General features: G+C 48.7%; 1 protein-coding gene across 1 annotated transcript in view; it reads right to left on the reverse strand.

Moving 5' to 3' along the window:
* Window positions 1-11,671, reverse strand: part of Ivd (isovaleryl-CoA dehydrogenase) — an 18,003-nt gene extending 6,332 nt beyond the window's left edge. Inside the window, exons 1-6 of the mRNA XM_013010234.1 lie at window positions 11,482-11,671; window positions 7,452-7,541; window positions 7,254-7,305; window positions 3,463-3,632; window positions 1,073-1,166; window positions 755-891 (exon numbers count right to left, since the gene is read on the reverse strand). Of these exons, the coding sequence (XP_012865688.1) occupies window positions 755-891; window positions 1,073-1,166; window positions 3,463-3,632; window positions 7,254-7,305; window positions 7,452-7,541; window positions 11,482-11,634 (696 nt within the window). The 5' untranslated portion in view covers window positions 11,635-11,671. The remainder of the gene's footprint in view (window positions 1-754; window positions 892-1,072; window positions 1,167-3,462; window positions 3,633-7,253; window positions 7,306-7,451; window positions 7,542-11,481) is intronic.
* Between the last annotated feature and the right edge of the window lie 5,256 nt (window positions 11,672-16,927).

The raw sequence follows: 16,927 nt of genomic DNA on the forward strand, positions 1-16,927 counted from the left end.
GAGCGCTCTACCACTTGAGCTACAGTGCCACTTCCGGTTTTCTGGTGGTTTATTGGAGATAGGAGTCTCACGGTCTCTCCTGCCCAGGCTGGCTTTGAACCGCGATCCTCAGATCTCAGCCTCCTGAGTAGCTAGGATTACAGGCATGAGCCACCAGCGCCCGGCAAGGCTCTCAGTTTTATTAAAACTTTCCAGTGTTAATTCTTTTTCTTTTTGTCGGTTCTGGGGCTTGAACTCTGGGCCTGGGCGCTGTCCCTCAGCTCTTTAGCTCAAGGCGAGCGCTCTACCACTTGAGCCACAGCGCCACTTCTGGTTTTCTGAGTGTTTATTGGAAAAGAGTCTCACAGAGTTTTTTGCCCGGGCTGGCTTTGAACTGTGATCCTCAGATCTCAGCCTCCTGAGTAGCTAGGATGACAGGCGTGAGCCACCGGCGCCCGACAGTAGTGGAGTTTAAACGCAGGACCTGAGATCTGTTGGGCGGCAGACACCTATTATGTGAGTCATGCCTCCGCCCTACACTTCTTTATACGGCCTCACTCTCTCTGGACTCAATGTTTTTTTACCCAGTGCTGGAGACTCGAACCCAGGGCCTTGCCTGGCCCACCCCCTCTTCAGCCGTCAGTGGTTTTGGCTCTACATCCTCATTCTCACCTCTACTCCCAGAAACAGAGAACACAACACTGATCTTACTTGTGATCAGCTTGTGTCTGAAGACAGAAAGAAACCTCTCGGAGCGCAGCCCCAGGCCCCTTACCTTCTCCACGATAAAGGCTGTTATGCCCCGGGAGGCTGGCACAGCAGCGGGATCCGTCTTGGCGTAGACAATGAGGACATCGGCATCAGGGCCATTAGTGATCCAGAACTTGTTCCCATTCAGGATATAATGATCTCCTAAAGGCAGGATATGAACCACTTGCTCAAGCTGGCTCAGCCAGCTCACAGAACTTCAGAATCTGCTCAGCTGAGAAAGTTCTGGAGACCGTGGGGAAGGCACAGCCTCAGCTGCCGCCTCCTCGTTCTGATCAGCTTCCTCCCACTGCCCGCGTTAGCCCTCCTCGCTGAGTGGCTTCACCTTTCTTTTCCGCCTTCAACTTCATGGAGACAACGTCAGAGCCGGCATTGGGCTCACTCATGGCCAGGGCTCCGATGTATTCTCCACTGATCAGCTGGAAAGAAAACCCAACAGGCCGTGTCACCACCCTGGAAGTCACCACCTTGGGAGCACCTGACGGCAGTTCGCAGATACTGCCTCTTCCAGAACCAGTCACGACACCGACCTTCAAGCTGCTGTCTCAGACCAAGGTATCAGTAAAGTCCAGGCAGAGAAGCCCAATATCTATCTTCTTTCCATTTCTTCTTTTTCGGTGGTACTGTGGATTGAACTCAGGGCCTTGTAAGCATACCTCTAGGCCCTCTGTCACCGGCTCTTTTCCAGTAGGGTCTTGCTGGGCCAGCCTGGATTGAAATGCTCCCACTTGAGTTTCTCCGTGTCACTGGGGTCAACAGTCGTGTGCCTCTGTGTTCCCCCCATAGTCGAAGGAATAGGTGCATACCACTACACCCAGTCACTGCTTAGTTCCTTGAACTTTTTGCCTGGCATGGCCTTGAACCATGATTTCCTGCAATCTCTGCCTCTCAAATAGCTAGGATTGCAAGCTCAGTAACCACAATCTATCCATCTATCTTTCTTTCTTTCTTCCTCTTTTTTCTTTCTTCCTCTCTCTCTCTGTCTCTCTCTCTTTCTTTCTTCTTTCATCAACAGTGGGGCTTGAACTCTGGGCCTGGGCACTGTCCCTGAGCCATAGCCCCACTTCTGGCCTTTTCTGTTTATGTGGTGCTGAGGAATCGAACCCAGGGCCTCAGGCATGCAAGGCAAGCACTCTACCACTGAGCCACCTTCCCAGCCCTCTTTCTTTTCTTTCATTCTCTCTTCAGTGCTAAGGATGGAACCCAGGGCTTCACATGCCAGTCAAGCACTCTGTCACTGAGCTATGTCCATCTTTATTTTTCTTGGCACAAGGGTTTGAATTCAGTGGGCCCTTACCACTTTAGCCTTGACTCCAACACCTTTTTTTTTTTGTCAGTCCTGGGGCTTCAACTCAAGGTTTGGGCACTGTCCCTTAGCTTTTTTTGCTCAAGGCTAGCACTGTACCACTTGAGCACCACTTGCAGCTTTTTCTGTGTATGTGGTGTATACACAGAACCCAGGGCTTCAGGTATGCAAGGCAAATACTCTACCATTAAGCCACATCCCCAGCCTTGTTCTTTTTTTTCCCTTAAAGTCTTCTTCAAATATTTTCTGGTTATAATTCAATTATTTGGGAACTTTGGCCCTATTTTCAACATTTTTTTTTTCTTTTCTGTCACTCATGGGCTTAACCTGAGGGCCTGGGCGCTGTCCCTGAGCTCTTTTGCTCAAGGCTAGCTCTCTACCACTTTCAGTTTGGGAGTGATTAATTGGAGATATGAGTCTCACAGGGAATTTTCTGCCTTGGCTGGCTTGGAACCATGGTTCTCAGCTTTCAGTCTCCTGAGTAACTAGGATATGGGTGTGAATCATTGGTGTCCAGATAATCTGAGTCCTTCCTAATGGGATTTGGTCAAGCCACAGAACACAAGTCAGAATGCCTTCCTCCAGTGGAAGAGGGATCTTGGAGCTGATGGTTGTGCTTACACAAGGGTGGATTCTTTTCTTTTTTTCTTTTGTGCTGGTACTGGGGCTTTATCCTGGGGCCTGCGCTTTGTCCCTGAGCTCTTTTGCTCAAGCCTAGCACCCTACCACTTGAGCCACAGCTCTATTTCAGGCTTTGTTGTTGTTGTTGGTTGTGGGGCTTGAACTCTGGGCCTGGACGCTGTTCCTAAGCTCTTCAGCTCAAGAGGGCTCTACCACTTGAGCCACAGCGCCACTTCCGGTTTTCTGGTGGTTAATTGAAGATAAGACTCTCACAGACTTTCCTGCCTAGGCTGGCTTTGAACCACAATCCTCAAATCTCAGCCTCCTGAGTAGCTAGGATTACAGGCTTGAGCCACCGGCTATTTCTGGCTTTTTGTGGCTTATTGGAGACAATCTCTCTCAGAGCCTGTGAGCTGGTGGCTCACACCTGTAATCCTAGCTACTCAGGAGGCTGAGATCTGAGGATCCTGGGTTCAAAGCCAGCTCAGGCAGGAAAGTCCATAGGAGTCTTATCTCAAATAAACCACTCAAAAAACTGGAAGTGGCCCTGTGGCTCAAGTGGTAGAGTGCTAGCCTTGAGCTGAAGGCTGAGGGACAGCACTTAGGCCCAGAGTTCAAGTCCCACCAGGGAGGGGGAGGGTGGGAGTGGAGAGCTTCAGAATTTTCCTGCCTGAGCTGGCTTTGAACTGCAATCCTTAGATCTCAGCCTCCGGAGGCTAGGTTACAGGTTACAGGTGTGAGTTGCTGGTACCCAGCCAAGGGTGGAGTCTCTATTCCCATCCCCTCACCTTGGGGAGGTATTTCTCCTTCTGGGCTTCATTGCCGTTGCGCACAATCTGGTTGATGCAGAGGTTGGAGTGGGCGCCATAGCTGAGCCCCACGGCTCCAGAAGCCCGAGATATCTCCTCCATCACCAGCACATGTTCCAGGTAGCCCAAGCCAGAGCCGCCGTACTGAACTGAGAGTAGAAAGGCAATCAGGTTAAATTACAATACACAGAGGAACCTTTTTTTTTTTGGGGGGGGGGGATCCAGTCATGGAGCCCTCAGCTGTCCCTCAGCTCTTCAGCTCAAGGCTAGCACTCTACCACTTTTTTTTTTTTTTTTGTCAGCTGTGGGGCTTGAACTCTGAGCCTGGGCACTGTCCCTCAGCTCTTCAGCTCAAGGCGAGCACTCTACCACTTGAGCTACAGCGCCACTTCCGGTTTTCTGGTGGTTTATTGGAGATAGGAGGCTCACGGTCTCTCCTGCCCGGGCTGGCTTTGAACCGCGATCCTCAGATCTCAGCCTCCTCAGTAGCTAGGATTACAGGCGTGAGCCACCAGCGCCCGGCAGCACTCTACCACTTGAGCCACAGCGCCACTTCTGGCTTTTTATTTTCTGCTTATGTGGTGCTGAGGAATCGAACCCAGGGCCTCATGCATGCAAGGCAAGCGCTCTACCACTGAGCCACCTTCCCAGCCCCGAGGAACCGTTTTTTTTTTTTCTTTCTTTTCTTTTTTGCCAGTCCTGGGGGTTTGAACTCAAGAGCCTGGGGCACTGTTCCTAAGCTTCTTTTGCTCAAGGTAAATATAACTGTAATTGTGAATCAGATATAATTTAAACTTAATGAACCATGCAGGCGCAAGGGTTAATAAACAATGTGCATTTTTGTTTTTGTTTTGGTAGGTCCTGGATCTTGAACTCTGGGCCTGGGCGCTGTCCCTCAGCTCTTCAGCTCAAGGCTAGCGCTCTACCACTTGAGCCACAGTGCCACTTCAAGTTTTCTGGTGGTTTATTGGAGATAAGAGTCTCATGGACTTTCCTGCCAGGGCTGGCTTTGAACTGTGATCCTCAGATCTCAACCTCCTGAGTAGCTAGGATTACAGGCATGAGCCACTGGTGCCCGGCAAACCATGTGTTTTGAATTTGTTCAAGTACTAATATTTCTGCATATAAACATTTAGCATATATGGGCTGGGAAGTTGGCTCAGTGGTAGACTGCTTGCCTTGCATGCATGAGGCCCTGGGTTCAATTCCTAAGCACCACATAAGCAGAAAAAGCTGGAAGTGGTGCTGTGGCTTAAGTGGTAGAGCACTTGCCTTGAGCTGAAGAGCTGAGGGACAGCGCCCAGGCCCAGAGTTCAAGCCTTATGACAGACAAAACAAAAAACATAAAACATTTAGCATATATAACAGCTATATGAGAAGTGAAAAGATTTCTCCCCAAAAATTAAAATATTAAAACTAAGTTAAAATACATAAAGTGGTTAGTATTCCACACAGCATAAAATTGGACAAATCAAAGTTTACATGTCCCAGTTCAATATGTGTGAAAGTGGAAAGCACATATTAACACTGATAGTGTCCAATATTTATACCAGTCTGCATATGAGAGGAACATCTAAATTCTTAATTTAAAACCACAAATGAAGTGAAAGCATTACATGGGTACACACTATTCATACCTATCTTTCAAAAGTATTCATGACGAAACGTTGTAACATATTAGATAAAGGCAAACAAGCACCTCAATCCCCACGCTCCTAACAGTACTAATAGAAAGAGATAAAAAGATGAATGGAGAAAGTACAACAAACGCTAAGGTTAGGGATGAGGGTACTGTAGCCAAAGCATCAAATACAGATATGAGGCCAAGAATATGTGTACAAAGGCCTCAGGAAGGTGAGATCTCACAGGATCTCTTGGGAGCCAAAATGACTCCTGTTCCTGGGCAGGAAAGTCTCCTCTTGAGGGGAAATCAGAAAAGTGGGTGGTTGTACAGCAGAGGGCAGAAGAGATGGAGAGTTTCAGAACTCCCTATTAAAAATGAGCTTTCCTGGATAACAGATCCAAAATCAAAGTGGCTGGGTTCTCAGGTCTACTCATCTGGGTAAAGCCTGGCAAGGCCCGAGGGACATGTTCACTCATGCTGAATCTAAGAAATCAGGCTGATCTAAGTCTCTTAGGAAAGGAAGGAAAGCACAGAGGCAGCTAAACAGGTACTGAGGTCTGAGAGGTGGCACATGCCTGTAATTCCAGTATGTGGGAGGCAGAGTTGGAGATTGCAAGTTTGAGGTCAGATGGGCTACACAGTTAAAAAAAAAAAAAAGGCCAGCCGGGCGCTGGTAGCTCACGCCTGTAATCCTAGCTACTCAGGAGGCTGAGGTCTGAGGATCATTCAAAGCCAGCCTGGGCAGGAGAGACCGTGAGACTCCTATCTCCAATAAACCACCAGAAAACAGGAAGTGGCACTGTAGCTCAAGTGGTAGAGCACTCGCCTTGAGCTGAAGAGCTGAGGGACAGTGCCCAGACCCAGAGTTCAAGCCCCACGACCGATTAAAAAAAAAAAATGGCCAGCCTGGGATACAGAGTAAAGTTTGTTTTTTTTTTTGGTTGTTGCTAAAAATAAAGAATCACACAGAAATAAGAGTCACATGGGCTTTCCTAGACTGGCTGGCCTTAAACTATGACCCTCAGCCTCCTGAGTAGCTAGGATTATAGGCGGGGGGCCACTGTTGCCCAACCCAAGAGCCTATTAATCATGTAATCTAGTCACCTTACTTAAAGGCCTAGACAAACATTTCTCTTACCACTGCCCCCAACAAAGCCCCATAGCCAAGCTGTAGGCAGAGAATAGGCAGCCCCCCCCCCAATACACATCTTCCTGGGCCATTCCTGCTTAGAAGACACCAGCTGGGCAGAGTTCAGGAATTAAGGCAGTAAGATTCAGGGCAACTACTTGCTTCTAAATTCCCCAAACAGTCCGCCAGAGGCTAAGCACACAGACTTTCTAGAGTACATACTAATTAATAAAGGTCTTAGGCTCAGTCCACACAACAAAAAAAGAAAAAGCTGGGCGCTAATGGCTCACACCTGTAATCCTAGCTACCTAGGAGGCTGAGATCTGAGGATCACGGTTTGAAGCCAGCCTGGGCAGGAGAGTCCCTGTGAGACTCTGATCTCCAATTAACCACCAAAAATGCGGGAGGTGGTGTTGTGGCTCAAGAACACTTGTGGGGCTGGGAAGGCGGCTCAGTGGTAGAGTGCTTGCCTTGCATGCATGAGGCCCTGGGTTTGATTCCTCAGCACCACATAAGCAAAATGAAAAAAGCCAGAAGTGGTGCTGTAGCTCAAGTGGTAGAGCGCTAGCCCTGAGCTGGAGAGCTGAGGGACAGCGCCCAGGCCCAGAGTTCAGGTCCCATGACCGGACCCAAAAAAAAAAAGAACACTTGTGCCTTGACCACAAAGAGGCTCAGGGACAGTGCTCAGGCCTTGAGTTCAAGCACTCTAGCTGACAGAAAAGGAAAAAGGAAAAAAAAAAAGTAATAAAAGCAGAAAAGAAAGCAAAGAAAAATAGGTACCAAGTTGAGGCATCGGGGATCCTGACTCAATGAGTCTACTGCATGCTCCCTTGGTTGAACGTACAGAAGAATGTCCTCCCCTCTCAGCCCAGTGAACGCCCTCTCAGGTCCAAGAAGGCAGAAGTTCTGGGGGGGGGGGTGTTGGTGTATGGTCTTTCCATCCCCTTCATGCCTCTCTTGGGAAGTAGTTAGAGGGCACACGAAGCTCGTCCTCTTTCGGGGAGAAGCCATGCTCACCTGGTGCTGTGATGCCCAGCACGCCCAGGTTCCCCAGCTGCCGCCAGAACTCCTGTGGACAGAAAGGAACGCAGGGAATTGGGGGAAGGCAGCCAGTCACAGGTGGCTGGACCAGGAAGACAGGACCCTGCCAGCCACTCCCGACAGCAGGGAGCCTCCACCCACTCCCAGCGCCCCGCCCCCGGCCTGATGACTTACGCGCATGTTCTTGAAATCATTGGTCTGATCAATCTCCTGGGCCTTGGGAGCTAGGTTCTCCTGAAGGAACTTAGCCATCATCTGACGAAGCTGGAGGGAGAGGGGTGGACAGATACCACAGACACATTCACATTACTGCTAGCTAGAGGCGTGTCACCGCTACACAGAGCCAGGTCCAGGGATCCAGACTGTAAGCCACCGCCCCACGTAACTCATTCAAATGTATCAGGTCAGCCGGGCGCCAGTGGCTCACACCAGTAATCCTAGCTACTCAGGAGGCTGAGATCTGAAGATCAAGGTTTAAAACCAGTCCAAGAAAGTCTGTGAGACTCTCTTCCGTGGTGGCTTAAGTGGTAAAGCATTATTATTAGCCTTGAACAAAAAGGCTCAGGGACAGTGCTCAAACTCCAAGATGTAAGATTGAAACTTGGTATATTCAAAGAACTTCTCTCTGTTGACTAAGCACCCAAACACATCTGGGGTTTCCAGATCTATGTGCAAAGTATCTAGACCTGCTAGAGAAGAGCCACATTCCTCTCATGCTGCTGCTGCCCCCGCCCCCCGCCAAGAGCTCTTATGCTGCTCATTTGTAAACCTTTGCTTTGTCCCTGCCTCCCTTCTTTCCTTGCTTCTTTCCTTCCTTTATTTTGAAAATCATCTTTATTCTGGTCACAAGGATAAGATTTACTTCGTTACGTAATCATTTAACTTATATTTTGTTTCTATCTGAAGTCTCAAAGCTCGCATGTTAAACACTGCCTTTAGCCTCAAACTGTTATATAGGACCATTATAAAATACAACCTAGGGCTGGGAAGGTGGCTCAGTGGTAGAGCGCTTGCCTTGCATGCTCGAGGCCCTGGGTTCGATTCCTCAGCACCACATAAGCAAAAAGAAAAAAGCTGGAAGTGGCGCTGTGGCTCAAGTGGTAGAGCACTAGCCTTGAGCTGAAGAGCTGAGGGACAGCGCTCAGGCCCAGAGTTCAGGCCCCACGACCGGACCCCCCCCCAAAAAAAATACAACCTATAACCTAAAACAATCCTCTTTACAGTATTTGGATCTATACATTAAAATGACATTTGAGCTGGGCACTGGTGGCTCATAATCCTAGCTTTAATCCTAATCCTGTAATCCTAGCTACTCAAGAGGCTGAGATCTGAGGATGAGGATCACAGGTCAAAGCCAGCCCGGGCAGGAAAGTCTGTGAGACTCTTATCTACAATTAGCCACCAGAAAACTAGAAGTGGTGCTGTGGTTCAAAGTGGTAGAGGGCACTGGGGAGCTGGTGGCTCACGCCTGTAATCCTAGCTACTCAGAAGGCTGAGATCTGAGGACTGTGATTCAAAGTTAGCCCAGGCAGAAAAGTCTGTGAGAGTCTCATCACCAACTAATCACCAAGAAATTGGAAATAGCACTGTGGATCCAAGTGGTAGAGCTGCTAGCCTTGAATAAAAGAGCTCAGGGACAGCACCAAGGCCCCAAGAATAAGAATCCAAGCCCTGCCAGGTGCCGGTGGCTCACATCTGTAATACCAGGAGGCTGAGATCTAAGGATCACAGTTCAAAGCCAGCCCAGGCAGGAAAGTCCACCTGAGACTCTTATCTCCAATAAAACCACTAGAAAACCGGAAGTGGTGCTGTGGTTCAAGTGGTAGAGTGCTCACCTTAAGCTGAAGAGCACAAGGACAAGGCCCAAGCCCAGAGTCCAAGCCCCATGACCCACAAAAAAAAAAAAAAAATTCAAGTCCCCAAATCAACAAAAACAAAACAACACACCCCCCCCAAACCTTTGATTGGCAAACATTTAGTTTCTTTACCAATGAATGGTACAAAGCAGCATTCAACTTAAACACTAAATGTCAAATGTTAGAAACTATGAGAAAGTTAATTTCTTTAAGTTTGGCCCAAAGATGCATACCTAGTCATTATTCCATAGGACTTACAGGAAGTAAATAATGGCCCACAAAACCAGACATTACAGTTTGGCTTCAGAGAGCACAGTTAATGGAATAACCAGGTGGGATCTTTAGAATTCAAACAGAATAGACCCTAGATGGGATTTTTCATATTCTTTCTCCAAATTATGTGAACCGCCTATAGCAAATATATTTCCCCTAGTGAACAACAGACATAAACAGATCATTTATCAGAATTTTTTTTTTTTGGGTCCGATTGTGGGGCCTGAACTCTGGGCCTGGGCACTGTCCCTCAGCTCTTCAGCTCAAGGCTAGTGCTCTACCACTTGAGCCACAGCACCACTTTCGGCTTTTTCCTTTTTGCTTATGTGGTGCTGAGGAATCGAACCTAGGGCCTCAAGCATGCAAGGCAAGCGCTCTACCACTGAGCCACCTTCCCAGCCCTATGTCAGAAAATTTTATCCTAAGTATTTCTGCTAGGCAGTCTCTTACAGTTGCTTAATATATACATAAGTGGTATTTGCTACTAGAGGTTTTTCTTGGTTTCTTCCAGAGAAAACAATGGTCTTAAAAGAAATCCAGGAGGGCTGCAAAGGTGGCTCATTGGTAGTCTGCTTGCCTTACATGCATGAGGCCCTGGGTTCGATTCCTCAGTACCACATAAGCAGAAAAAGCCGTAAGTGGTGCTATGGCTCAAGTGGTAGAGCTCTACTCTTGAGCTGAAGAGCTGAGGGACAGTGCCTAGGCCCAGAGTTCAGGCCCCACGACTGACCAAAAAAAAAAAAAAAAAGAGAGAACAAAAGGATGACAATGTCAAAAAAGAAATGTATTTATGCCAGGTGCTGGTGGCTAACGCCTGTCATACTAGCTACTTAGGAAATGGAGAGCTGAGGATCCTGGTTGGAAGCCAGCCCCAGCGGGAAACTCCATGAGACTTTTTTTTTTGGGGGGGAGGGTAGGTCGTGGGGCCTGAACTCTGGGCCTGGGTGCTGTCCCTGCACTCTTCAGTTCAAGGCAAGTGCTCTACCGCTTGAGCCACAGCGCCACTTCTGGTTTTCTAGTGATTTATTGGAGATAAGAGTCTCATGTGGACTTTCCTGCCTGGGCTGGCTTTGAACTGTGATCCTCAGATTTCAGCCTCCTGAGTAGCTAGGATCAAAGGCATGAGCCACTGGCACCCAGCTCCATGAGACTCTTATCTCCACTAAACTATTCAAAAAAGCTGGAAGTGGCACTGTGGCTCTAGTGGTAGAACACTCATCCTGAGCAAAAAGAAGCTCAGGGATAGCGCCCAGGCCCAGAGCTCAAGCCCCAGGATGGGCCAAAAACAAAATAAATAAAAAATGTACCTATGTAACCCTTCCGTACCTCACCTTTATAACAACAACAAAAAGTAAATGAAGAAATCCATGCAGTATGCTGATGGTTCATAACTATGATCCTAGTTATTCAGGAGACTGAGATCTAAGAATGTTGGTTAGAAGCCAGCCTGGGCATATGAAAGATACAAGACTCCTACTTTCGAATGAAGCATAAAAAAAAAAAAAAAAAAACTAAAGCAGGGGTGTAGGTATAGTGGGAGAGCTCCAGGCGTGATAGGAAAAGTCAAGAGCATGAGGTCCTGTGTTCAAACTGTAGTACTGGCACAAAGATAAATAAATAATAACATTAAAATAGATCATGTGTAATCATAGCCTTCCAGTTGCTCGTTCAACTTTTGTGCTTTGGACCTCAGAAGCGGAAGGATGAAGAATGACAGCAAGTTGCAGGCTCAAAGTTCCCTGTTAATGCCAAAACCACGGCCTGGTGATTATGATCATCCAAGAGGTTTGGGAGTTACAGTGTTACACAGGGTTCAGGTTTAAGTTCATGTGCGTTTGACACCCCTCCTCCCCTCCCTTCTGCCCCCCTCCCCTCTTCCCCCTCTCCCTTCCCACCCACCCCTCTCACGGAGGCCACCAGCCGCACCCCTGACCAATTCCTCTACCAAAGCACCTCTACCCGCGTGAGGCCGGGATCAGGGCAGGCCCAGGCCCAGGCCCAGGCCTGGGCACAGCCCGGGGGCGGCCCGCGCCGCGCGGGGAGGCCTCGCCGCGGGAGGGGGTGCAGCTCCATACCTGCTTCTGCTGCTCGTTCAGCCCGTTGATCGCGTCGTCCACGGGCAGCAGGGAGTGGGCTCGCCGGGGCGCGCGGCCCGCGAGGGGCACGCCGGGGGGCAGCAGCCTCCAGCTCAGCACCCGCCTCCCCAGCAACCGAGCAGCAGACGCCATCTCGGCCTCGCAGCCTCTCCGGGAGCGGTGTGCGTCGGGGGAGGCAGCCGCACGGCCATCCTTTCCGGATGGTCCCGTCCAATCAGCGAGGGGGGGTGGGTCCGCAGCAGCCAATCACCTCCCGGGGCTGCCCAAACCCAGCGGGCCCGCAGCCCTAGGCCGCCTCCGGGGCTGAAAGCGATTCAGACGGGCGCCTGCGGGTCATCCCAGCTACGCTGGAGGCTGAGAGCTGAGGATCGGGGTTCAAAGCCAGCTCGGGCAGGAAAGCCCGTGAGACTCTGGTCTCCAATGAAGCACCAGAAAACCAGAAGTGGCGCCGTGGCTCAAAGTGGTAGAGTGGGACGGCGCCCAGGCCACGAGTTCAAGCCCCAGGAACACACACAGAAGACAGAACTGGTCTTCCTGGGAGTGGAAGACCAGCAGCTCGTCTTCGGAGTCGGTAGGTGGAACATGGAAATAACAGCCTGTCACTGCGGGTATCAGCCAGACTGGGTCTTAAATTGAGACACTGTGAAACTGGAACCGCGTTGGCATGGCCATAGTGGGGAACGCGCTGGGCATGCACACCTGGCACAGGGAGACCCGGGAAGCATCTCCAACGCTGCCAGCCAGCGGGGGAGGTTACTAGGTAAGTTTTGCTGTAATAGTAAGTGACAGGGTTTTTTCCCCGGGGCGGGGGGCGGGGGAAGAAGTTGCATGTGGCTCAGTATGTTAGCAGACAGATGCAAGCAAGGTGAAGTGGCTCATGGCGACTTGCGACTTGAGAGGGAGAGCCTGGGCAAGAAGGGCGTAAGAATTCTGAGACTCTATCACAGCCAATAACTGAGTATAATAGCACGCACCTGCCATCTCACCCATGCCGAGCCCAAATAGGAGGACCCCAACACAGGGGGTAAGTGAAAATCTGTTTAAAAAAAAAATAACAGGGCTGGGAAGGTGGCTCAGGGGTAGAGCGCTTGCCTTGCATGCCTGAGGCCCTGGGTTCGATTCCTCAGCACCACATAAGCAAAAAGAAAAAAGCCGGAAGTGGCGCTGTGGCTCAAGTGGTAGAGCGCTTACCTTGAGCTGAAGAGCTGAGGGACAGCGCCCAGGCCCAGAGTTCAAGCCCCACGACCGGACCCAAAAACAAAACAAAAAAAGAAATGTTTAAAAAAATAACAAAAGCAAAAGAGGATTGGAGTGAGGCGCTGGTGGCTCACGCCTGTCATCCTAGCTACTCAGGAGGCTGAGATCTGAGGATTGCCATTCAAAGCCAGCCCAGGCAGGGGAGGGGAGTCCATGAGACTCTCATCTCCAATAAACTACTCAGAAAATGCTAGAAGTGACGCTGTGACTCAAGTGGTTGAGAGCTAGCCTTGAGCAAAAGAAACTCAGGGGCAGAGCCCAAGCCCAGAGTTCAAGCTCCAGGGCTGCGGGGGGCGGGGGGGGGGGGATTTGGCCTATAAATTGGAGCCTGAAATCCAGTAACATTGCTCAATTAGACCTGCTTAGTAAAAGACATAGGATTTTTTTTTTCTTGTTGCCATTGGTGATGGTGTTCCTTTTTGCTTTTGGGTTATTTTGGGTGTGGGGAGGGCAAAGGGGAATTGCAGAAGAGGGAAGGAAGGGTGAACAAATGCAATTATGATATTCAGTATATGCTATGTAGAAAGTGAACTATACAATTTGTGGATAGGGATAGAAGGAAGAGACTGAGGGAAATGAAGGAAAGGATGACATTGAACAAAAAAAGAATATACTCATTATCTGACTTATGAAATGGTAACCCCTCTGTATAACACCTTAATAACAATTTATATATATATATTTTTTTTTTTTTTTTTTTGCCAGTTCTGGGCTTGAACTCAGGGCTGGGGCATTGTCCCCGAACTGCTTCTTTTGCTCAAGGCTAGCTCTCTAACACTTGAGCCACAGCTCCACTTCTAGCTTTTTCTGTTTATGTGGTACTGAGGAATCAAACCCAGGGCTTTATGCATGCTAGGCAAACACTCTACCACTAAGCCACATTCCCAGCCCAAAATTACCTGTTTTTAAAAAGGCCTAAAATTCTGTATGTCAACATATTTTTGTGGGGGTGGGGAGTCAGTCATGGGGCTTGAACTCTAGGCCTGGGCACTGTCTCTGAGCTTTCAGCTCAAGATGAGTGTTCTACCACTTGAGCCACAGCGCCACTTCTGGTTTTCTGGTGGTTAATTGGAGATATGAGTTTCACAGACTTTCCTGCCTGGGCTGACTTTGAACCATAATCCTCAGATCTCAGCCTCTTGAGTAGCTAGGATTACAGGCGTGAGCCACTGGTGCCTGGCTATATCAACATTTTTATAGCATTGTATCAGAGCTCTAAATTCAAACAACAGTGTAAAATACATTATGTATACGAGCATGCATATGATTTGGGGAGCCTCCTTGGGAGATCCTCATATGGATCCTGCACTAGTGTACAGAGGACACTAGATAGAATGTACTAGAATTCATGATAATCCCCCAAAACATAAAGGGCATGGAGACAGGACAAGACCATCTACCACCGGAAGAGTGTACTGTCATCTCTCTCTGTAAGAAAACACCCTGTGCACCATAATTACAGCATCCCATCTAATGGTACAAATGGTAAAGTTGTCCTCACTCCTGACTGGGCAAATAAAAACCAATAAAAATGCCTACCCTACATAGAATAATTAACACCAATCAATACAGACTACTAGAAGGACAAAAATATTTAGGAATATTACAGCCATTATCAAAACATTGGCTAAGTAAAGCCACACTACTCAAAACAACAGCTAATTTTATGTGAATGAATCCTGTCTAGACAGAAAAACAACAACAACAAAAAGGTGCTTCTAGAGACTGACCAGTTGCCTTTGAGTGGAGAAAATGAAAAATATTATTTTTTTTGTTTTCTATTTTTTAATTTTTTTTCCCATAATGGATATATTTCATTTTTCCAATAAAGAAAATAACTTTAAAAAGCGTTTTTAAAAGGGCTAGCTTCGTGGGAGAGTGCTTGCCTAGCATGCTTGAAGCCTTGGTTCTATTCCTCAGTACCACATACACAGAAAAAGCTGGAAGTGGTGCTGTGGCTCAAGAGGTAGAGTGCTAGCCTTGAGCAAAAGTAGCTCATTGACAGTGCCCAGGCCCTGAGTTCAAGCCCCAGGACTGGCACACACACACACAAAAAGGTGCTTGCAGAAGTTAAAAGTCCCATGGCCTCAAGGGTTTCTACACCACTCAGGTTTGCAAGAGCTGTACATTTCCTACTGTTCTGGTTGCAGTATGGGTTAAAGTAGAATGTAGTATTGGGCAGGGTTCATGGTACCACCAGCCCTATGCAGGCTGCTAGGGGAAAAGTGTTGTGAATTGACCTGCTTGGCTGCAGACCCCATGAATCCCTGCAGATGTGCCCTGCTGGAGCAATAGTTACTCAACTCATGTGGATGCAGCCAAGCCTGCTGTATCTGTATCTATGTCTGCCTGTTGGGAGGGAAACCACCTTTGCTATTGAGTCAGGACAGAAATCTGTGGTTCAAATGGTGGTACAACTTCCTAGCTAGCACAGGCTTAAATCCCTAGGCTTGAACCTCCCCTGTAAGAAATCTGTGGCTGGGGCTGGGAAGATGGCTCAGTGGTACAGCACTTGCTCTGCATGCATGAGGCCCTGGGTTCGATTCCTCAGCACCATATAAGCAGGAAAAAAAAGCCAGAAGTGGCACTGTGGCTCAAGTGGTAGAGCGCTAGCCTTGAGCTGAAGAGCTGAGGGGCAGCACCCAGGCCCAGAGTTCAGGCCCCATGACCGGACCCCAAAAAAAATCTGTGGCTAAAAGTTCTATATATAGGCTCCAGGGGACAGGTCACCTCAACAGGGTCTTCTGCTGTTTGGGATCTTGCTGCTGCTTCCCGTAGTGGCCCTTCACATTCACATGGAATGGACAGCAGTGGGCTTCAGTTGTATACCGCCCAGTTCTACCATTTGCTGTGGGAGCTGTGGGATGGTAGGTTGTATTTCTCTGTTGATGTAAAAACCCAACCTTTAGGACATACAGTACTTCTAAAGGAGTGGGGATAAGAGATCACTCACCACTAGGGCTGGGAAGGTGGCTCAGTGGTAGAGTGCTTGCCTTGCATGCATGAGGCCCTGGGTTTGATTCCTCAGTACCACATAAGCAGAAAAAACTGGAAGTGATGCTGTGGCTCAAGTGGTAGAGCTCTAGCCATGAGCTTAAGAGCTCAAGTTCAGGCTCCACAACTGACAAAAAAAAGAGAGAGAGAGAGAGAGAGAGATCAGTTACCACAGGAGAATTGCAGTCAAGGGGAACCTCTTTTTCAATGGGCAGCAACCACCACCACCCGCAGCAAACCCAGCTGCTGGACTTCAAAAGCTCATCTGTAATGATGGTACACTCTGCCCTTCAGCATCTAGAGTAGCAGCCACCACCTCCCATGCCATCATGGTATTCTCAGCCTTGTTGTTCTCCATAGACCCCTTTTTAGTTTCTAAAAAGGACATATTATAGCCCTCCTCCCTTATCAGATGATAAGGGTCTGAGGACTTTGGGGGGCGGGAGGGATGATAAGTAGAGAGTATGGAAACCTGAAGCCTGAACACTGTGGCTCTGACATTGATAAGGATTGCTCATGTCATGCAGCAAGGTGCTGCTCACGCACAGCCCCTGGAACCCATGAAAAATGACAGTGGGGAGTCTCCTGAAAGGAATATTGGGACCCTGGCTCCTTCCTGTCTTCCTGTTTCCAAGCCACCGAGAGATAATGGGTTGTCATTGCCATGATAGACCGCAGCCTCACAGGCCTAAAGCAACACAGACACACGATCATGAAATTAACCCTCTGTTACAGTGTGGTGCTTATGCTTTAAAAATGAAAGTAAAGCCCGGTGCCGGTGTCTCACACCTATAATCCTCGCTGCTCAGGAGGCTGAGATTTGAGGATCACGGTTTGGGTCCAAAGCCAGCCTGGCAGTCTGGGCAAAGAAAGTCTGTGTGACTTTTTTTTTTTTTTTGTCAGTCTTGGGGCCTGAACTCTGGGCCTGGGTGCTGTCCCTCAGCTCTTCAGCTCAAGGTGAGCGCTCTACCACTTGAGCCACAGCACCACTTCTCTACCGGTTTTCTGGTAGTTAATTGAAAGTTAAGAATCTCATAGACTTTCCTGCCTGGGCTGGCTTCAAACTGCAATCCTCAGATCTCAGCCTCCTGAGTAGTTAGGATTACAGGTGTGAGCCAATAATGCCTGGCTCCTGAATTTCTTTTACTCAACAGTAGTGCTCTAAGACTTGGAA

Source organism: Dipodomys ordii, unplaced genomic scaffold (assembly GCF_000151885.1).
Source record: "Dipodomys ordii isolate 6190 unplaced genomic scaffold, Dord_2.0 Scaffold11, whole genome shotgun sequence".
Classification (NCBI taxonomy): Eukaryota; Metazoa; Chordata; class Mammalia; order Rodentia; family Heteromyidae; genus Dipodomys; species Dipodomys ordii.